The sequence below is a fragment of the Bombina bombina genome, chromosome 6 (assembly GCF_027579735.1).
Source record: "Bombina bombina isolate aBomBom1 chromosome 6, aBomBom1.pri, whole genome shotgun sequence".
NCBI lineage: Eukaryota > Metazoa > Chordata > Amphibia > Anura > Bombinatoridae > Bombina > Bombina bombina.
Window position 1 is genome coordinate 26095037 of NC_069504.1, and position 25285 is coordinate 26120321.

At 41.6% G+C, this 25285-nt stretch overlaps 1 protein-coding gene across 1 annotated transcript in view; it reads right to left on the reverse strand.

The window, feature by feature from the left end:
* The window catches only part of RBM28 (RNA binding motif protein 28), a 182782-nt gene that overhangs the window by 11921 nt on the left and 145576 nt on the right, over positions 1 to 25285 (reverse strand). Inside the window, exons 16-17 of the mRNA XM_053716329.1 lie at positions 16722 to 16796; positions 16044 to 16468 (exon numbers count right to left, since the gene is read on the reverse strand). Of these exons, the coding sequence (XP_053572304.1) occupies positions 16044 to 16468; positions 16722 to 16796 (500 nt within the window). The remainder of the gene's footprint in view (positions 1 to 16043; positions 16469 to 16721; positions 16797 to 25285) is intronic.

Sequence of the window (25285 nt, forward strand, 5' to 3'; positions counted from 1 at the left end):
TAGATAAGGCAGGGAAGAGGTAGGGGGGTGAAACAAAGCAATCTTGGAGGGGGAGAGTGAGGGGGTTCCCTACACTACAGAAAACAAAATCTATAATCTGCAAGTAACAAAGATGGTGGACAGTAGTGTGAGAGGGGGGTATCAGGTGGGTGGATTAAGAGGGATCCCTAAACTACAAAAACTGTGGGGGGGGGGGGGGGGTGTATACTTTACCTGATAAATTAATTTATTTCATGGTGGTGAGAGTCCAAGATCTATTACTCCTGGGAATTACTTTTCCCTGCCACTAGGAGGAGGCAAAGATTACCACACGCCAAGAGCTCTACAAAACCCCTTCCACCTCATTGGTAACTCAGTTTGACGTATAGGCAAGCGAAAGAGGTAGGAAAATAAATAAGGAGCAAAATGTTTCTCTCATGATTTAGATAGATAATACAACAATTTACTATTATTTAGTTTGCTTCCTTCTCTTGTTATCCTTTTCTGAAAGGTTTATCTAGGAAAGCTCAGGAGCAGCAAAGAACCCAGATTCTAGCTGCTGATTGGTTGCTGCATCTATATACCAATTGTCATTTGCTCACCCATGTATTCAGTTAGAGACCAGTAGTGCATTGCTGCTCCAACAAATGATACCAAAAGTGCAAAACAAATTAAATAGAAGTAAATTAGAAAGTTGTTTAACCCCTTAATGACCGAGGACGTGCAGGGTACGTCCTCTTAAAAAAGTCACTTAACGACCAAGGACGTACCCTGCACGTCCTCGGTTTGGAAAGCAGCTGGAAGCGATCCTGATCACTTCCAGCTGTTTTCCGGTTATTGCAGGATGCCTCGATATTGAGGCATCCTGCAATAACATTTTTTACCCCTCCGGTGCAGAGAGAGCCACTCTGTGGCCCTCTCTGCACCGGACATCGATGGCCGCATTCGTTGGTGGGTGGGAGCTGAAGTGGGAGGTGGGTGGGCGGCCATCGATGGCTTCTTAGTCAGAGAGGGGGGCGGGATCGTGCGCGTGCACGGGGGTGGCGGGCGGGCGCGTGCACGGAGCGGGCGGGCGCGTGCACGGGGCGGGAGCGGGTGGGAACCGCTACACTACAGAAAAAAGTTACAAGTAAATTGTGAAAAAAATTAAAATAAACTTATTTTTTTAAAAGCATCTAAGGGATCAGGAAGGGGTGGGGGTTTGGTATTGGGGGGGGGGGAAGCTACACTACAGAAAAGGGACATTTTTTAAATAACAGCATATTTTTCACTAAAATGGGTACTGGCAGACAGCTGCCAGTACCCAAGATGGCGCACATTAAGTCAGAGGGGGAGGGTTAGAGAGCTGTTTGGTGGGGGATCAGTGAGGTTGGGGGCTAAGGGGGATCCTACACATAAGCATATGTAAATATGCTATAAAAAAAAATGCACAAAAAAGCCAAAATTTTCCTTTTATTTTAGTACTGGCAGAGTTTCTGCCAGTACTTAAGATGGCGGGGACATTTGTGGGGTAGGGGAGGGAAGAGAGATGTTTGGGAGGGATCAGGGGGTCTGATGTTTCAGGTGGGAGGCTGATCTCTACACTAAAGCTAAAATTAACCCTGCAAGCTCCCTACAAGCTACCTAATTAACCCCTTCACTGCTAGCCATAATACACGTGTGATGCGCAGCGCCATTTAGCAGCATTCTAATTACCAAAAAGCAATGCCAAAGCCATATATGTCTGCTATTTCTGAACAAAGGGGATCCCAGAGAAGCATTTACAACCATTTGTGCCATAATTGCACAAGCTGTTTGTAAATGATTTCAGTGAGAAACCTAAAATTGTGAAAAATGTAACATTTTTTTTAATTTGATCGCATTTGGCGGTGAAATGGTGGCATGAAATATACCAAAATGGGCCTAGATCAATACTTGGGGTTGTCTACTACACTACACTAAAGCTAAAACTACCCCAAAAAGCTCCTTACATGCTTCATAATTAACCCCTTCACTGCTGGGCATAATACACGTGTGGTGCGCAGTGGCATTTAGCGGCCTTCTAATTACCAAAAAGCAACACCAAAGCCATATATGTCTGCTATTTCTGAACAAAGGGGATCCCAGAGAAGAATTTACAACCATTTATGCCATAATTGCACAAGCAGTTTGTAAATAATTTCAGTGAGAAACTGAAGGTTTGTGAAAAAATTTGTGGAAAAGTGAACGATTTTTTGTATTTGATCGCATTTGGCGGTGAAATGGTGGCATGAAATATACCAAAATGGGCCTAGATCAATACTTTGGGATGTCTTCTAAAAAAATATATATATACATGTCAAGGGATATTCAGGTATTCCTGACAGATATCAGTGTTCTAATGTAACTAGCGCTAATTTTGAAAAAAAATGGTTTGAAAATAGCAAAGTGCTACTTGTATTTATGGCCCTATAAGTTACAAAAAAAGCAAAGAACATGTAAACATTGGGTATTTCTAAACTCAGGACAAAATTTAGAAACTATTTAGCATGGGTGTTTTTTGGTGGTTGTAGATGTGTAACAGATTTTGGGGGTCAAAGTTAGAAAAAGTGTGTTTTTTTTCCATTTTTCCTCATATTTTATAAATTATTTTATAGTAAATGATAAGATATGATGAAAATAATGGTATTTTTAGAAAGTCCATTTAATGGCGAGAAAAACGGTATATAATATGTGTGGGTACAGTAAATGAGTAAGAGGAAAATTTCAGCTAAACACAAACACCGCATAAATGTAAAAATAGCCTTGGTCCCAAACGGACAGAAAATGGAAAAGTACTCTGGTCACTAAGGGGTTAAAGTTGTATTCTCTATGTGAATCATGAAAACATAATTTATGTAAGAACTTACCTGATAAATTAATTTCTTTCATATTGGCAAGAGTCCATGAGCTAGTGACATATGGGATATACAATCCTACCAGGAGGGGCAAAGTTTCCCAAACCTCAAAATGCCTATAAATACACCCCTCACCACACCCACAATTCAGTTTAACGAATAGCCAAGCAGTGGGGTGATAAAGAAAGGAGTAGAAAGCATCAACAAAGGAAATTTGGAAATAATTGTGCTTTATACAAAAAATCATAACCACCATAAAAAGGGTGAGCCTCATGGACTCTTGCCAATATGAAAGAAATTAATTTATCAGGTAAGTTCTTACATAAATTATGTTTTCTTTCATGTAATTGGCAAGAGTCCATGAGCTAGTGACATATGGGATATTAATACCCAAGATGTGGAGTCTTCCACTCAAGAGTCACTAGAGAGGGAGGGAATAAAACAAAAACAGCCATATTCCGCTGAGAAAATAATCCACAACCCAAAAATAAGTTTATTTTCACTTTTGAAAGAAAAAAACTTAAATCAAAAAGCAGAAGAATCAAACTGAAACAGCTGCCTGAAGAACTTTTCTACCAAAAACTGCTTCCGAAGAAGCAAATACATAAAAATTGTAGAATTTAGTAAATGTATGCAAAGAGGACCAAGTGGCTGCTTTGCAAATCTGATCAACTGAAGCTTCATTCTTAAAAGCCCATGAAGTAGAGACTGATCTAGTAGAATGAGCTGTAATTCTCTGAGGCGGGGTTTGACCCGACTCCAAATAAGCTTGGTGAATCAAAAGTTTCAACCAAGAAGTCAAGGAAATAGCAGAAGCTTTCTGACCTTTCCCAGGACCAGAAAATAAAACAAATAGACTAGAAGTCTTCCTGAAATTTTTAGTAGCTTCCACATAATATTTCAAAGCTCTTACCACATCCAAAGAATATAAGGATCTCTCCAAAGAATTCTTAGGATTAGGACACAAGGAAGGGACAACAATTTCTCTACTAATGTTGTTAGAATTCACAACCTTAGGTAAAAATTGAAAAGAAGTCTGCAAAACTGCCTTATCCTGATGAAAAATCAGAAAAGGAGACTCACAAGAAAGAGCAGATAGCTCAGAAACTCTTCTAGCAGAAGAGATAGCCAAAAGGAACAACACTTTCCAAGAAGGTAGTTTAATGTCCAAAGAATGCATAGGTTCAATGGAGGAGCCTGTAAAGCCCTCAGAACCAAATTAAGACTCCAAGGAGGAGAAATTGACAGGCTTAATACGAACTAAAGCCTGTACAAAACAGTGTATATCAGGAAGTATAGCAATTTTTCTGTGAAATAAAACAGAAAGAGCGGAGATTTGTCCTTTCAAGGAACTTGCAGACAAACCCTTATCCAAACCATCCTGAAGAAACTGCAAAATTCTAGGAATTCTAAAAGAATGCCAGGAGAATTTATGAGAATTACACCATGAAATGTAAGTCTTCCAAACTTTATAATAAATCTTTCTAGAGACAGATTTACGAGCTTGTAACATAGTATTAATAACTGAATCAGAGAAACCTCTATGACTTAGAACTAAGCGTTCAATTTCCATACCTTCAAATGATTTGAGATCCTGATGGAAAAACGGACCTTGAGATAGTAGGTCCGGCCGTAACGGAAGTGGCCAAGGCGGGCAACTGGACATCCGAACCAGATCCGCATACCAAAACCTGTGTGGCCATGCTGGAGCCACCAGCAACACAAAAGACTGTTCCACGATGATTTTGGAAATCACTCTTGGAAGGAGAACTAGGTTGATAACACCAAGGAAGTGTCAGTGCATCCACTGCTTCCGCCTGAACATCCCTGGACAGGTATCTGGGAAGTTTCTTGTTTAGATGAGAGGCCATGAGATCTATCTCTGGAAGCCCCCACATCTGAACAATCTGAGAAAACACATCTGGATGGAGAGAACACTCCCCTGGATGTAAAGTCTGGCGGCTGAGATAATCCGCCTCCCAATTGTCTACACCTGGGATATGCACCGCAGAGATTAGACAGGAGCTGGATTCCGCCCAAGCAAGTATCCGAGATACTTCTTTCATAGCTTGGGGACTGTGAGTCCCACCCTGATGATTGACATAAGCCACAGTTGTGATATTGTCTGTCTGAAAACAAATGAACGGTTCTCTCTTTAGTAGAGGCCAGAACTGAAGAGCCCTGAAAATTGCACGGAGTTCTAAAATATTTATTGGTAATCTCGCCTCTTGAGATTTCCAAACCCCTTGTGCTGTCAGAGACCCCCAAACAGCTCCCCAACCTGAAAGACTCGCATCTGTTGTGATCACAGTCCAGGTTGGGCGTACAAAAGAAGCCCCTTGAACCAAACGATGGTGATCTATCCACCATGTCAGAGAGTGTCGTACATTGGGATTCAAGGATATTAATTGTGATATCTTTGTATAATCCCTGCACCATTGATTCAGCATACAAAGCTGTAGAGGTCTCATGTGAAAACGAGCAAAGGGGATTGCGTCCGATGCTGCAGTCATGAGACCTAACACTTCCATGCACATAGCCACTGAAGGGAATGACTGAGACTGAAGGAGCCGACATGCTGCGACCAATTTTAAAGGTCTCTTGTCTGTTAGAGACAGAGTCATGGACACTGAATCTATCTGGAAGCCTAAAAAGGTGACCCTTGTCTGAGGAATCAAGAAACTTTTTGGTAAATTGATCCTCCAACCATGTTTACGAAGAAACAACACTAGTTGATTCGTGTGAGATTCTGCAGTATGTAAAGACTGAGCTAGTATCAAGATATCGTCCAAATATGGAAACACCGCAATACCCTGTTCTCTGATTACAGATAGTAGGGCACCCAGAACCTTTGAAAAGATCCTTGGAGCTGTTGCTAGGCCAAATGGAAGAGCAACAAATTGGTAATGCTCGTCTAGAAAAGAGAATCTCAGAAACTGATAGTGTTCTGGATGAATCGGAATATGAAGGTATGCATCCTGCAAGTCTATTGTGGACATATAATGTCCTTGCTGAACAAAAGGCAGAATAGTCCTTATAGTCACCATCTTGAAAGTTAGTACTCTGTACCAAAGAAAGAAAATGTGTTCAGACCAGTTCTGGATCTGAAAATTTTGAATCGTTATGTAAATGAATAGGTTTGAAAAAAAAAAAAAAAACCTTGTTCCTGAGGAGGAACTGGCATGATTACCCCTGAAGACTCCAGGTCTGAAACACACTTCAGAAAAGCCTGAGCTTTTACTGGATATACAGGAATGTGTGAGAGAAAAAATCTTCTCACGGGAGGTCTTACTTTGAATCCTATTCGATACCCTTGAGAGACAATGCTCTGAATCCAATGATTTTGGACAGATTTTACCCAACAATCCTTGAAAAACCTTAATCTGCCCCCTACCAGCTGAGCTGGAATGAGGGCCGCACCTTCATGCGGACTTAGGGGCAGACTTTGGTTTCCTAAATGGCTTGGATTTATTCCAATTTGAGGAAGGCTTCCAACTGGAAGCAGATTCCTTGGGAGGAGGATTGAGTTTTTGTTCCTTATTCTGACGAAAGGAACGAAAACGGTTAGAAGCCTTAGATTTACCCTTAGGTTTTTTATCCTGAGGCAAAAAAAACTCCTTTTCCTCCAGTAATAGTTGAAATAATAGAATCCAACTGAGAACCAAATAAATTATTACCTTGGAAAGAAATAGTAATCTAGATTTAGATGTCATATCAGCATTCCAAGATTTAAGCCACAAAGCTCTTCTAGCTAATACAGCTAAAGACATGGATCTAACATCAATTTTGATAATATCAAAAATGGCATCACAAATAAAATGATTAGCATGTTGCAGTAAGCGAACAATGCTAGATATGTCAGAATCCAACTCATGTTGCGCTAAATTTTCCAACCAGAAAGTTGATGCAGCCGCAACATCACCCAAAGAAATAGCAGGTCTGAGAAGATGACCTGAATATAAATAGGCCTTCCTTAGATAAGATTCAAGTTTCCTATCTAAAGGATCCTTAAAGGAAGTGCTATCTTCCATAGGAATAGTGGTACGTTTAGCAAGAGTAGAAATAGCCCCATCAACTTTGGGGATCTTTTCCCAAAACTCTATAGATTTTGCTGGTAAAGGATACAATCTCTTAAACCTTGAAGAAGGAATAAAGGAAGTACCTGGCTTATTCCATTCCCTAGAAATCATATCAGAAATAGCCTCAGGAATGGGAAAAACACCTGGACTGAACGTCAATAGGACTGGTTACCTCAATATCCAAAGTAATTAACACTTCTTTTAATAAAGAACGCATATACTCTATTTTAAATAAATAAGTAGATTTGTCAGTGTCAATATCTGAGGAAGCATCTTCTGTTTCAGATAGATCCTCAGCAGAAGAGGATGAATTATTATGTTGTTGGTCATTTGAAATTTCATCAGCTAAATGAGAAGTTTTAAAAACATAATTTATGCTTACCTGATAAATTCCTTTCTTCTGTAGTGTGATCAGTCCACGGGTCATCATTACTTCTGGGATATTAACTGCTCCCCTACAGGAAGTGCAAGAGGATTCACCCAGCAGAGCTGCATATAGCTCCTCCCCTCTACGTCACTCCCAGTCATTCGACCAAGGACCAACGAGAAAGGAAAAGCCAAGGGTGAAGTGGTGACTGGAGTATAAATTAAAAAATATTTACCTGCCTTAAAAACAGGGCGGGCCGTGGACTGATCACACTACAGAAGAAAGGAATTTATCAGGTAAGCATAAATTATGTTTTCTTCTGTTAAGTGTGATCAGTCCACGGGTCATCATTACTTCTGGGATACCAATACCAAAGCAAAAGTACACGGATGACGGGAGGGATAGGCAGACTCTTTATACAGAAGGAACCACTGCCTGAAGAACCTTTCTCCCAAAAATAGCCTCCGATGAAGCAAAGGTGTCAAATTTGTAAAATTTGGAAAAAGTATGAAGCGAAGACCAAGTTGCAGCCTTGCAAATCTGTTCAACAGAGGCCTCATTCTTGAAGGCCCAAGTGGAAGCCACAGCTCTAGTAGAATGAGCTGTAATTCTTTCAGGGGGCTGCTGTCCAGCAGTCTCATAAGCTAAACGAATTATGCTACGAAGCCAAAAAGAAAGAGAGGTAGCGGAAGCTTTTTGACCTCTCCTCTGCCCAGAGTAAATGACAAACAGAGAAGACGTTTGTCGGAATTCCTTAGTTGCCTGCAAGTAAAATTTTAGAGCCCGGACTACATCCAGGTTGTGCAGTAGACGTTCCTTCTTTGAAGAAGGATTTGGGCATAAAGAAGGAACAACAATCTCTTGATTGATATTCCTGTTAGTAACTACCTTAGGTAAGAACCCAGGTTTAGTACGCAGGACTACCTTATCCGAATGAAAAATCAAATAAGGAGAATCACAATGTAAGGCTGATAATTCAGAGACTCTTCGAGCCGAGGAAATAGCCATTAAAAATAGAACTTTCCAAGATAACAACTTTATATCAATGGAATGAAGGGGTTCAAACGGAACGCCCTGTAAAACATTAAGAACAAGGTTTAAACTCCATGGTGGAGCAACAGTTTTAAACACAGGCTTAATCCTGGCCAAAGCCTGACAAAAAGCCTGGACGTCAGGAACTTCTGACAGACGTTTGTGTAACAGAATGGACAGAGCTGAGATCTGTCCCTTTAATGAACTAGCAGATAAACCCTTTTCTAAACCTTCTTGTAGAAAAGACAATATCCTAGGAATCCTAACCTTACTCCAAGAGTAACCTTTGGATTCACACCAATGTAGGTATTTACGCCATATCTTATGGTAAATCTTTCTGGTAACAGGTTTCCTAGTCTGTATTAAGGTACTAATAACTGACTCAGAAAACCCACGTCTTGATAAAATTAAGCGTTCAATTTCCAAGCAGTCAACTTCAGAGAAGTTAGATTTTGATGTTTGAAGGGACCCTGTATCAGAAGGTCCTGTTTCAGAGGTAGAGACCAAGGCGGACAGGATGACATGTCCACCAGGTCTGGATACCAAGTCCTGCGTGGCCACGCAGGTGCTATTAGAATCACTGATGCTCTCTCTTGTTTGATTCTGGCTATCAATCGAGGAAGCAACGGGAAGGGTGGAAACACGTAAGCCATCCTGAAGTCCCAAGGTGCTGTCAGAGCATCTATCAGGACTGCTCCTGGATCCCTGGATCTGGACCCGTAACGAGGAAGCTTGGCGTTCTGTCGAGACGCCATGAGATCTATCTCTGGTTTGCCCCAACGTCGAAGTATTTGGGCAAAGACCTCCGGATGAAGTTCCCACTCCCCCGGATGAAAAGCCTGACGACTTAAGAAATCCGCCTCCCAGTTCTCCACTCCCGGGATGTGGATTGCTGACAGGTGGCAAGAGTGAGACTCTGCCCAGCGAATTATCTTTGATACTTCCATCATAGCTAGGGAGCTTCTTGTCCCTCCCTGATGGTTGATGTAAGCTACAGTCGTGATGTTGTCCGACTGAAACCTGATGAACCCCCGAGTTGTCAACTGGGGCCAAGCCAGGAGGGCATTGAGAACTGCTCTCAATTCCAGAATGTTTATTGGCAGGAGACTCTCCTCCTGACTCCATAGTCCCTGAGCCTTCAGGGAATTCCAGACGGCACCCCAACCTAGAAGGCTGGCGTCTGTTGTTACAATTGTCCAGTCTGGTCTGCTGAATGGCATCCCCCTGGACAGGTGTGGCCGAGAAAGCCACCATAGAAGAGAATTTCTGGTCTCTTGATCCAGATTCAGAGAAGGGGATAAGTCTGAGTAATCCCCATTCCACTGACCTAGCATGCACAGTTGCAGTGGTCTGAGGTGTAAGCGTGCAAAGGGTACCATGTCCATTGCCGCTACCATTAAGCCGATTACCTCCATACATTGAGCCACTGACGGGTGTTGAATGGAATGAAGAGTGCGGCAAGCACTTTGAAGTCTTGATAGCCTGTCCTCTGTCAGGTAACTCTTCATTTCTACAGAATCTATAAGAGTCCCCAGGAAGGGAACTCTTGTGAGTGGAACGAGTGAACTTTTCTTTTCGTTCACCTTCCATCCATGTGACCTTAGAAATGCCAGCACTAACTCTGTATGAGATTTGGCAGTTTGAAAGCTTGAAGCTTGTATCAGAATGTCGTCTAGGTATGGAGCTACCGAGATTCCCCGCGGTCTTAGTACCGCCAGAAGAGCACCCAGAACCTTTGTGAAGATTCTTGGCGCTGTAGCCAATCCGAATGGAAGAGCCACAAACTGGTAATGCCTGTCTAGGAAGGCAAACCTTAGGTACCGGTAATGATCTTTGTGAATCGGTATGTGCAGGTAAGCATCTTTTAAATCTACAGTGGTCATGTACTGACCCTCTTGGATCATAGGTAAAATTGTCCGAATAGTCTCCATCTTGAACGATGGAACTCTTAGGAATTTGTTTAGGATCTTTAAGTCCAGGATTGGTCTGAAAGTTCCCTCTTTTTTGGGAACCACAAACAGATTTGAGTAAAACCCCTGTCCCTGTTCCGATCGTGGAACTGGATGGATTACTCCCATTAACAAGAGCTCTTGTACGCAGCGTAGAAAAGCCTCTTTCTTTGTCTGGATTGTTGACAATCTTGACAGATGAAATCTCTCTCTTGGAGGAGAGTATTTGAAGTCCAGAAGGTATCCCTGAGATATTATCTCTAGCGCCCAGGGATCCTGAACATCTCTTGCCCAAGCCTGGGCGAAGAGAGAAAGTCTGCCCCCCACTAGATCCGATCCCGGATCGGGGGCCCTCAATTCATGCTGTTTTGGGGGCAGCAGCAGGTTTCCTAGTCTGCTTGCCCTTGTTCCAGGACTGGTTAGGTTTCCAGCCTTGTCTGTAGCGAGCAACAGCTCCTTCCTGTTTTGGTGCAGAGGAAGTTGATGCTGCTCCTGCTTTGAAATTACGAAAGGAACGAAAACTAGACTGTCTAGTCTTGGCTTTGGCTTTGTCCTGAGGCAGGGCATGGCCTTTACCTCCTGTAATGTCAGCGATAATCTCTTTCAACCCGGGCCCGAATAAGGTCTGCCCTTTGAAAGGTATATTAAGCAATTTAGACTTAGAAGTAACATCAGCTGACCAGGATTTTAGCCACAGCGCCCTGCGTGCCTGAATGGCGAATCCTGAATTCTTCGCCGTAAGTTTAGTAAGATGTACTACGGCCTCCGAAATGAATGAATTAGCTAGTTTAAGGACTCTAAGCCTGTCCGTAATGTCGTCCAGAGTAGCTGAACCAATGTTCTCTTCCAGAGACTCAATCCAGAATGCCGCTGCAGCCGTGATCGGCGCAATGCATGCAAGGGGTTGCAATATAAAACCTTGTTGAACAAACATTTTCTTAAGGTAACCCTCTAACTTTTTATCCATTGGATCTGAAAAAGCACAGCTATCCTCCACCGGGATAGTGGTACGCTTAGCTAAAGTAGAAACTGCTCCCTCCACCTTAGGGACCGTTTGCCATAAGTCCCTTGTGGTGGCGTCTATTGGAAACATTTTTCTAAATATCGGAGGGGGTGAGAACGGCACACCGGGTCTATCCCACTCCTTAGTAACAATTTCAGTAAGTCTCTTAGGTATAGGAAAAACCTCAGTACTCGTCGGTACCGCAAAATATTTATCCAACCTACACATTTTCTCTGGTATTGCAACTGTGTTACAATCATTCAGAGCCGCTAACACCTCCCCTAGTAATACACGGAGGTTTTCCAGTTTAAATTTAAAATTTGAAATATCTGAATCCAGTCTGTTTGGATCAGAACCGTCACCCACAGAATGAAGTTCTCCGTCCTCATGTTCTGCCACCTGTGACGCAGTGTCTGACATGGCCCTAATATTATCAGCGCACTCTGTTCTCACCCCAGAGTGATCACGCTTACCTTTGAGTTCTGGTAATTTAGCCAAAACTTCAGTCATAACAGTAGCCATATCCTGTAATGTGATTTGTAATGGCCGCCCAGCTGTACTCGGCGCTACAATATCACGCACCTCCCTCTGAGCGGGAGATGTAGGTACTGACACGTGAGGCGAGTTAGTCGGCATAACTCTCCCCTCGTTGTTTGGTGAAATTTGTTCAATTTGTACAGATTGATTTTTATTTAAAGTAGCATCAATACAGTTAGTACATAAATTTCTATTGGGCTCCACTTTGGCATTGCAACAAATGACACAGGTATCATCTTCTGAATCAGACATGTTTAACACACTAGCAAATAAACTTGCAACTTGGAAATACAATTCAAATAGAATAATATTAAAACGTACTGTGCCTTTAAGAAGCACAGAAGATCTATGACAGTTAAAAATTAATAAATTGAAACAGTTATAGCCTCAATCCTTGTAAACAACACAACTTTAGCAAAGGTTTAATCCCATTAGCAAAGATAACAATTTCTGAAAGCAGGAAACAAATGACAGAATAAAAGTTTTTATTTCAGTCAAACTATAATTCTCACAGCTCTGCTGAGAGAAATTACCTCCCTCAAAATAAGTTTTGAAGACCCCTGAGCTCTGTAGAGATGAACCAGATCATGCAGGGAATACAATGAGTTGCTGACTGAAATATTTGATGCATAGTAAAAGCGCCAAAAAACGGCCCCTCCCCCACACACACAGCAGTGAGGGAGAACAGAAACTGACAGAAAAAACAGATTTAAGCAACTGCCAAGTGGAAAAATGGTGCCCAAACATTTATTCACTCAGTACCTCAGCAAATGAAAACGATTTTACATTCCAGCAAAAACGTTAAACATAATCTCTAGTTATTAAACAGCTTTATGTCTTTCTTACAGTGTAATTCTAGTGAAGTACCATTCTCCCAGAATACTGAAGTGTAAAGTATACATACATGACATTATATCGGTATGGCAGGATTTTCTCATCAATTCCATTGTCAGAAAATAAAAACTGCTACATACCTCTATGCAGATTCATCTGCCCGCTGTCCCCTGATCTGAAGTTTACCTCACTCCTCAGATGGCCGAGAACAGCAATATGATCTTAACTACTCCGGCTAAAATCATAGCAAAACTCTGGTAGATTCTTCCTCAAACTCTGCCAGAGAGGTAATAACACACTCCGGTGCTATTTTAAAATAACAAACTTTTGATTGAAGATATAAAACTAAGTATAATCACCATAGTCCTCTCACACGACCTATCTAGTTGCTGGGTGCAAGAGAATGACTGGGAGTGACGTAGAGGGGAGGAGCTATATGCAGCTCTGCTGGGTGAATCCTCTTGCACTTCCTGTAGGGGAGCAGTTAATATCCCAGAAGTAATGATGACCCGTGGACTGATCACACTTAACAGAAGAAAGACCTTTTACATTTATTAGAAGGTGGAAATGCAGACAAAGCCTTCATAATAGATTCAGAAACAAAATCTTTAAAATTTACAGGTATATCATGCACATTAGAAGTTGAAGGAACTGCAACTGGCAATGTACTATTACTGATAGAAACACTATCTGCATGTAAAAGTTTATCATGACAACTATTACAAATGACATTCGGTGGAATAATTTCTACTATTTTACAACAAATGCACTTAGCTTTGGTAGAACCGATGTCAGGCAGCAATGTTCCAGCAGAAACTTCAGAGACAGGATCAGATTGGGACATCTTGCTCAATGTAAGAGAAAAAACAACATATAAAGCAAAATTATCTATTTCCTTAAATGACAGTTTCAGGAATGGGAAAAAATGTAAAAGCATAGGCCTCTTGATAGAAAAGAAAGCAGGAGGCAAACAACAATGGGGTATTGAAATAATGAAGAAAAATTGGCGCCAAGTATGACGCACAACGTAACGTAAACTTTTTTGGCACCAAAAATGACCGGAAATGACACACTTGCGTCACTAATGAAGCCGCCGTGTGAAAGGTCTCGACGTCACGTATGACGCTGGAAATGACGAAGTTGCGTCAAAAACGTAATTTCCCGCGCCAAAAAAGTTTGCGCCAAAAATGACACAATAAAGTCTAACATTTGACGCACCCGCGGGCATAATACCCGCAAATGCAAAAAGTAGTCAAATTGAAAAAGACTAAACCCCAGGTAAGAAACAAATTTCTTAAAGTGTTTATATTCCCAAATATGAAGCTGACAGTCTGCAGAAGGAAATACATGAACCTGACTCATGGCAAATATAAGTACAATAAATATATTTAGAACTTTATATAATTGCATAAAGTGCCAAACCATAGCTGAGAGTGTCTTAAGTAAATGAAAACATACTTACCAAGAGACACCCATCCACATATAGCAGATAGCCAAACCAGTACTAAAACAGTTATTTAGTAGAGGTAATGGTAAATTTGAGAGTATATCGTCGATCTGAAAAGGGAGGTAGGAGATGAATCTCTACGACCGATAACAGAGAATCCATGAAAAAGACCCCCGTTAGAGAAATCATCGTATTCAATAGGTGATACTCCCTTCACGTCCCTCTGACATTCGCTGTACTCTGAGAGGAATCGGGCTTCAACAATGCTGAGAAGCGCATATCAACATAGAAATCTTAGCACAAACTTACTTCACCAACTCCATAGGAGGCAAAGTTTGTAAAACTGAATTGTGGGTGTGGGGAGGGGTGTATTTAAGGGCATTTTGAGGTTTGGGAAACTTTGCCCCTCCTGGTAGGATTGTATATCCCATATGTCACTAGCTCATGGACTCTTGCCAATTACATGAAAGAAATATTTTTTTTTAGCTTTCACAGGGTAATAAGCAATTAAAAGGACTAAAAGGCAAAATCCAAATGATCCTGAGACAACTGCCTGAAGGACCTCCTACCAAAAGCTGCCTGAAGGACCTCCTACCAAAAGCTGCCTGAAGGACCTCCTACCAAAAGCTGCCTGAAGGACCTCCTACCAAAAGCTGCCTGAAGGACCTCCTACCAAAAGCTGCCTGAAGGACCTCCTACCAAAAGCTGCCTGAGAACAAAAACAAAAAACTAAGTAATTCTAAAAGATTATGTTGTTACTTTTAATAGCAGGATTTGTTGTTTTGCTACATATGACACGGTGTATCCATAGCTTTATGTTATTTTGTATACAGAATATACACTTTGTTCTTTTGATTGTAAATTATTTTTATCATTTGATGGTCATTGTGTTCACTTCTTAGAGGTACATTTTTCCTCTAGTGATTAAATTGGTTTAACACGAGATATGAGTGCTATTGTGAGATCTCTTTTCTTTAATAGTTGTTCATATTCATACATTAAAGGGACAATCAAGTCCAAAATAACAACTTTCATGATTCAGATAGGGCATGTAATTTTAAACAAAATTGCCAATTTACTTTTATCACCAATTTTGCTTTGTTCTCTTGGTATTTTTAGTTGAAAGCTAAACCTAGGAGGTTCATATGCTAATTTCTTGGACCTTGAAGGTCGCCTCTAATCAAAATGCATTTTGATAGTTTTTCACCAGAGGGCATTAGTTCATGTGTGTCAGATAACATTGAGCTCAAGCACGTGAATTTACCATGGAGACAGCTCTGATTGGCTAAAATGCAAGTCTGTCAAAAGAACTGAAATAAGGGGGCAGCATGCTGAGGCTTAGATACAAGGTAATTAGAGGTAAAACGTGTATAATTATAACTGTGCTGGTTATGCAAAACTGGGGAATTAGTAATTAAGGAAATATCTATCTTTTAAAACAACAAAAATTCTAGTGTTGACTGTCCCTTTAAGATCACAGCAACGGTATCTATTCATACCTGTTATCTTTAACCTCACATTTGTCCTGAGCCGAGTCATTTTTATTTGTAATTCTAAAAGAATATACACCAACAAATAGCGGCCTTCCAGGCCTTATGGTAAATCTTCCTACTCACAGGCCTATACAAAAGTCTCAGCAACAGAATCAGAGAAACCTCTCTGCCTGAGAACTAACCATTCAACCATACTGTCTGCCAGTACCTAAGATGGTGGTGACCAGTGGGGGAGGGAAGAGAGCAGTTTGGGAGGGATCAGGCCAGGAGGTGTTAGGTGGGATTGTAATCCTTACACTACTAGAGCAAGTATTAACCATACATGCTACCCGATTAACCCCTTTACTGCAGAGAGGTTCAGAAGAGCTGTGCGCAGCTGCATTTAGCGATCTTCTAATTGCCAAACACCAATGGCAAAGTCATGCATGTCTGCTGTTTCTGAACTTATACATGCTCCGCTCGCCTCACCTGATTTTAGGGCCCAGACGGGAAGGCAAGGGCAGGACCTTCCTCTTTTTCTTCGTCCCATCTGGAAGCTCCTCCTCTTCAATCTCCTCCTTAGTCCTAAATCCAGACCATGGTATCCAATCTGATGGACCCGGGGACTGTCCTGGCTGCTCGGTGGTGTCTGCCTTGGCTCTTTTAGGGTCTTTCTGGGCTTCTGTGGTCTCTGACTGTACCCTCTTGATGGGCCCCTTTACAGCTGTGGCCGCTTGTGGCTTGTTGATTGAGGACATAGCTTTATTTGTAGTGTTCTGGGCACCCTTTTTCTCTGAAGGGGCTGTGGTTGAGGGGGCTCCCGCCTTCTTCTGTTTATTCTTCTTGGGATTTCCCATCACTTGCTGCGTTCCCTGAGCTGTCAAAGCCTTCACTTCCTTCATTCTCAGCACTTCCTGTAAGCAGAGGACATGAGTGGTCCATAAAAATGTGTTACAGTTTCCTCATAACACTACACAGTATAGAAGGGACTTGTCTGTCTGTTACCTACGTCTGTCCAGCACAACATTATCTAAAGGCTGAGGGGTACATTGCAGATGTGGTCCCTGGAATTAGCCAGGAGATAGCTCAGATGGAGAGAGGGTTTCAGTCTGTCTTTAGCTCTCTCTCTCTCCAACTGAGGGGCACCATCCAAACCAGAAGCCTTACCAGACTGCGCTGCTGTCTCCTCTGCTTAATCTTCAGCTTGTTCATATCCTCCAGTGAGAACTCCACGATTGGCCTCTGAAGCAGAAATACACAAATTATCCCCAAATGCAACGTAGGAAATTTATAGTCACTCACAGGCGCGCACACACACGCTATACAACTGCCTTCTCATAACCACTAAATGCACGCACAACTGCCTTCTCATAACCACTAAATGCACGCACACTATACAACTGCCTTCTCATAACCACTAAATGCACACACACACACGCACAACTGCCTTCTCATAACCACTAAATGCACACACACACACTATACAACTGCCTGCACATAACCACTAAATGCACGCACACTATACAACTGCCTTCTCATAACCACTAAATGCACACACACACACGCACAACTGCCTTCTCATAACCACTAAATGCACACACACACACAACTGCCTTCTCATAACCACTAAATGCACACACACACACACTATACAACTGCCTTCTCATAACCACTAAATGCACGCACACTATACAACTGCCTTCTCATAACCACTAAATGCACACACACTATACAACTGCCTTCTCATAACCACTAAATGCACGCACACTATACAACTGCCTTCTCATAACCACTAAATGCACACACACTATACAACTGCCTGCACATAACCACTAAATGCACACACACACACTATACAACTGCCTTCTCATAACCACTAAATGCACACACACACACACACACACACTATACAACTGCCTTCTCATAACCACTAAATGCACACACACACACTATACAACTGCCTTCTCATAACCACTAAATGCACACACACACACTATACAACTGCCTTCTCATAACCACTAAATGCACACGCACTATACAACTTCCTTCTCATAACCACTAAATGCACACACACGCACTATACAACTGCCTGCACATAACCACTAAATGCACACATACTATACAACTGCCTGCACATAACCACTAAATGCACACACACACTATACAACTGCCTGCACATAACCACTAAATGCACACACACACTATACAACTGCCTGCACATAACCACTAAATGCACACACACTATACAACTGCCTGCACATAACCACTAAATGCACACACACTATACAACTGCCTTCTCATAACCACTAAATGCACACGCACACTATACAACTGCCTTCTCATAACCACTAAATGCACACACACACACTATACAACTGCCTTCTCATAACCACTAAATGCACACACACACACTATACAACTGCCTTCTCATAACTACTAAATGCACACACACACTATACAACTGCCTTCTCATAACCACTAAATGCACGCACACTATACAACTGCCTTCTCATAACCACTAAATGCACACACACACACGCACAACTGCCTTCTCATAACCACTAAATGCACACACACACACTATACAACTGCCTTCTCATAACCACTAAATGCACACACACACACACTATACAACTGCCTTCTCATAACCACTAAATGCACACACACTATACAACTGCCTTCTCATAACTACTAAATGCGAACACACACACTATACAACTTCCTTCTCATAACCACTAAATGCACACACACACACGCACAACTGCCTTCTCATAACCACTAAATGCACACACACACACAACTGCCTTCTCATAACCACTAAATGCACACACACACACACACACTATACAACTGCCTTCTCATAACCACTAAATGCACACACACTATACAACTGCCTTCTCATAACTACTAAATGCGAACACACGCACTATACAACTGCCTTCTCATAACCACTAAATGCACACACACGCACTATACAACTGCCTGCACATAACCACTAAATGCACGCACACGCACTATACAACTGCCTTCTCATAACCACTAAATGCACACACACACTATACAACTGCCTTCTCATAACCACTAAATGCACGCACACTATACAACTGCCTTCTCATAACCACTAAATGCACACACACACACGCACAACTGCCTTCTCATAACCACTAAATACACACACACACTATACAACTGCCTTCTCATAACCACTAAATGCACACACACACTATACAACTGCCTTCTCATAACCACTAAATGCACGCACACTATACAACTGCCTTCTCATAACCACTAAATGCACACACACACTATACAACTGCCTTCTCATAACCACTAAATACACACACACACACTATACAACTGCCTTCTCATAACCACTAAATGCACGCACACTATACAACTGCCTTCTCATAACCACTAAATGCACACACACACACTATACAACTGCCTTCTCATAACCACTAAATGCACACACACTATACAACTGCCTGCACATAACCACTAAATACACACACACACTATACAACTGCCTTCTCATAACCACTAAATGCACACACACACACTATACAACTGCCTTCTCATAACCACTAAATGCACACACACGCACTATACAACTGCCTTCTCATAACCACTAAATGCACACACACACACTATACAACTGCCTTCTCATAACCACTAAATGCACACACACACACTATACAACTGCCTGCACATAACCACTAAATGCACACACACTATACAACTGCCTTCTCATAACCACTAAATGCACACACACACTATACAACTGCCTTCTCATAACCACTAAATGCACACACACGCACTATACAACTGCCTTCTCATAACCACTAAATGCACACACACGCACTATACAACTGCCTGCACATAACCACTAAATGCACACACACACACACACACACACTATACAACTGCCTTCTCATAACCACTAAATGCACACACACGCACTATACAACTGCCTTCTCATAACCACTAAATGCACACGCACACTATACAACTGCCTTCTCATAACCACTAAATGCACACACACTATACAACTGCCTGCACATAACCACTAAATGCACGCACACTATACAACTGCCTTCTCATAACCACTAAATGCACACACACTATACAACTGCCTTCTCATAACCACTAAATACACACACACACTATACAACTGCCTGCACATAACCACTAAATACACATACACACACACACACTATACAACTGCCTTCTCATAACCACTAAATGCACACACACACTATACAACTGCCTTCTCATAACCACTAAATGCACGCACACTATACAACTGCCTTCTCATAACCACTAAATGCACACACACTATACAACTGCCTTCTCATAACCACTAAATGCACACACACACTATACAACTGCCTTCTCATAACCACTAAATGCACACATACTATACAACTGCCTGCACATAACCACTAAATGCACACACACACTATACAACTGCCTGCACATAACCACTAAATGCACACACACACTATACAACTTCCTTCTCATAACCACTAAATGCACACACAACTGCCTTCTCATAACCACTAAATGCACACACACACTATACAACTGCCTTCTCATAACCACTAAATACACACACACACTATACAACTGCCTTCTCATAACCACTAAATGCACACACACTATACAACTGCCTTCTCATAACCACTAAATGCACACACACACACACTATACAACTGCCTTCTCATAACCACTAAATGCACACACACTATACAACTGCCTTCTCATAACCACTAAATGCACACACACACTATACAACTGCCTTCTCATAACCACTAAATGCACACACACTATACAACTGCCTTCTCATAACCACTAAATACACACACACACTATACAACTGCCTTCTCATAACCACTAAATGCACGCACACACTATACAACTTCCTTCTCATAACCACTAAATACACACACACACTATACAACTGCCTTCTCATAACCACTAAATGCACACACACACACACACACACACACTATACAACTGCCTTCTCATAACCACTAAATGCACACACACGCACTATACAACTGCCTTCTCATAACCACTAAATGCACACACACACACTATACAACTGCCTTCTCATAACCACTAAATGCACACACACACACTATACAACTGCCTTCTCATAACCACTAAATGCACACACACACACTATACAACTGCCTTCTCATAACCACTAAATGCACACACACACTATACAACTGCCTTCTCATAACCACTAAATACACACACACACTATACAACTGCCTTCTCATAACCACTAAATGCACACACACACACTATACAACTGCCTTCTCATAACCACTAAATGCACACACACACACTATACAACTGCCTTCTCATAACCACTAAATGCACGCGCACACACACTATACAACTGCCTTCTCATAACCACTAAATGCACACACACACTATACAACTGCCTTCTCATAACCACTAAATGCACACACACACACTATACAACTGCCTTCTCATAACCACTAAATGCACGCGCACACACACTATACAACTGCCTTCTCATAACCACTAAATGCACACACACACTATACAACTGCCTGCACATAACCACTAAATACACACACACACACACTATACAACTGCCTTCTCATAACCACTAAATGCACACACACACACACACACACACTATACAACTGCCTTCTCATAACCACTAAATGCACACACACACACACACACTATACAACTGCCTTCTCATAACCACTAAATGCACACACACACACACACTATACAACTGCCTTCTCATAACCACTAAATGCACACACACTATACAACTGCCTTCTCATAACCACTAAATGCACACACACTATACAACTGCCTGCACATAACCACTAAATGCACGCACACTATACAACTGCCTTCTCATAACCACTAAATGCACACACACTATACAACTGCCTTCTCATAACCACTAAATGCACACACACACTATACAACTGCCTTCTCATAACCACTAAATGCACACACACACACTATACAACTGCCTTCTCATAACCACTAAATGCACGCACACACTATACAACTGCCTGCACATAACCACTAAATACACACACACTATACAACTGCCTTCTCATAACCACTAAATGCACACACACACACTATACAACTGCCTTCTCATAACCACTAAATGCACACACACACACTATACAACTGCCTTCTCATAACCACTAAATGCACACACATACTATACAACTGCCTTCTCATAACCACTAAATGCACGCACACTATACAACTGCCTTCTCATAACCACTAAATGCACACACACTATACAACTGCCTGCACATAACCACTAAATGCACGCACACACACTATACAACTGCCTTCTCATAACCACTAAATGCACACACACACTATACAACTGCCTGCACATAACCACTAAATACACACACACACTATACAACTGCCTTCTCATAACCACTAAATGCACACACACACTATACAACTGCCTTCTCATAACCACTAAATGCACGCACACACACTATACAACTGCCTTCTCATAACCACTAAATGCACACACACACACACACACTATACAACTGCCTTCACATAACCACTAAATGCACACACACTATACAACTGCCTTCTCATAACCACTAAATGCACACACACACACTATACAACTGCCTTCTCATAACCACTAAATGCACACACACACACTATACAACTGCCTTCTCATAACCACTAAATGCACCACACACACTATACAACTGCCTTCTCATAACCACTAAATCACACACACTATACAACTGCCTTCTCATAACCACTAAATGCACACACACACTATACAACTGCCTTCTCATAACCACTAAATGCACACACACTATACAACTGCCTTCTCATAACCACTAAATGCACACACACACACACTATACAACTGCCTTCTCATAACCACTAAATGCACACACACACTATACAACTGCCTTCTCATAACCACTAAATGCACACACACACTATACAACTGCCTTCTCATAACCACTAAATACACACACACACTATACAACTGCCTTCTCATAACCACTAAATGCACACACACACTATACAACTGCCTTCTCATAACCACTAAATGCACACACACTATACAACTGCCTTCTCATAACCACTAAATGCACACACACACACTATACAACTGCCTTCTCATAACCACTAAATGCACACACACTATACAACTGCCTTCTCATAACCACTAAATGCACACACACTATACAACTGCCTTCTCATAACCACTAAATGCACACACACACTATACAACTGCCTTCTCATAACCACTAAATCACACACACACTATACAACTGCCTTCTCATAACCACTAAATGACACACAGCACTATACAACTGCCTTCTCATAACCACTAAATGCACACACCACGCACTATACAACTGCCTTCTCATAACCACTAAATGCACACACACGCACTATACAACTGCCTGCACATAACCACTAAATGCACACACAACCACTATACAACTTGCCTTCACATAACCACTAAATGCACACACACTCACACACACTATACAACTGCCTTCTCATAACCACTAAATGCACACACACGCACTATACAACTGCCTTCTCATAACCACTAAATGCACACACACTATACAACTGCCTTCTCATAACCACTAAATACACACACACACACTATACAACTGCCTTCTCATAACCACTAAATGCACACACACACACTATACAACTGCCTGCACATAACCACTAAATGCACACACACACACTATACAACTGCCTTCTCATAACCACTAAATCCACACACACTATACAACTGCCTGCACATAACCACTAAATGCACACACACTATACAACTGCCTTCTCATAACCACTAAATGCACACACACACACACACACTATACAACTGCCTTCTCATAACCACTAAATGCACACACACACACTATACAACTGCCTTCTCATAACCACTAAATGCACACACACACTATACAACTGCCTGCACATAACCACTAAATGCACACACACACACTATACAACTGCCTTCTCATAACCACTAAATGCACACACACTATACAACTTCCTTCTCATAACCACTAAATGCACACACACACACACTATACAACTGCCTTCTCATAACCACTAAATGCACACACACACACTATACAACTGCCTGCACATAACCACTAAATGCACACACACACTATACAACTGCCTGCACATAACCACTAAATGCACACACACACACTATACAACTGCCTTCTCATAACCACTAAATGCACACACACACTATACAACTGCCTTCTCATAACCACTAAATGCACACACACACTATACAACTGCCTTCTCATAACCACTAAATGCACACACACTATACAACTGCCTTCTCATAACCACTAAATGCACACACACACACTATACAACTGCCTTCTCATAACCACTAAATGCACACACACACTATACAACTGCCTTCTCATAACCACTAAATGCACACACACACTATACAACTGCCTTCTCATAACCACTAAATACACACACACACTATACAACTGCCTTCTCATAACCACTAAATGCACGCACACACTATACAACTGCCTTCTCATAACCACTAAATGCACACACACTATACAACTGCCTTCTCATAACCACTAAATGCACGCACACTATACAACTGCCTTCTCATAACCACTAAATGCACACACACTATACAACTGCCTTCTCATAACCACTAAATGCACACACACTATACAACTGCCTTCTCATAACCACTAAATGCACACACACACTATACAACTGCCTTCTCATAACCACTAAATGCACACACACACTATACAACTGCCTTCTCATAACCACTAAATGCACACACACACTATACAACTGCCTTCTCATAACCACTAAATGCACACACACACTATACAACTGCCTTCTCATAACCACTAAATGCACACACACACACTATACAACTGCCTTCTCATAACCACTAAATGCACACACACACACTATACAACTGCCTTCTCATAACCACTAAATGCACACACACTATACAACTGCCTTCTCATAACCACTAAATGCACACACACACTATACAACTGCCTTCTCATAACCACTAAATGCACACACACACACACTATACAACTGCCTTCTCATAACCACTAAATGCACACACACTATACAACTGCCTTCTCATAACCACTAAATGCACACACACACTATACAACTGCCTTCTCATAACCACTAAATGCACACACACACACTATACAACTGCCTTCTCATAACCACTAAATGCACACACACTATACAACTGCCTTCTCATAACCACTAAATGCACACACACTATACAACTGCCTTCTCATAACCACTAAATGCACACACACACTATACAACTGCCTTCTCATAACCACTAAATGCACGCACACACACTATACAACTGCCTTCTCATAACCACTAAATGCACACACACACTATACAACTGCCTTCACATAACCACTAAATGCACGCACACACACTATACAACTGCCTTCTCATAACCACTAAATACACACACACACTATACAACTGCCTTCTCATAACCACTAAATGCACACACACACACTATACAACTGCCTTCTCATAACCACTAAATGCACACACACACACTATACAACTGCCTTCTCATAACCACTAAATGCACACACACACACTATACAACTGCCTTCTCATAACCACTAAATACACACACACACACACTATAC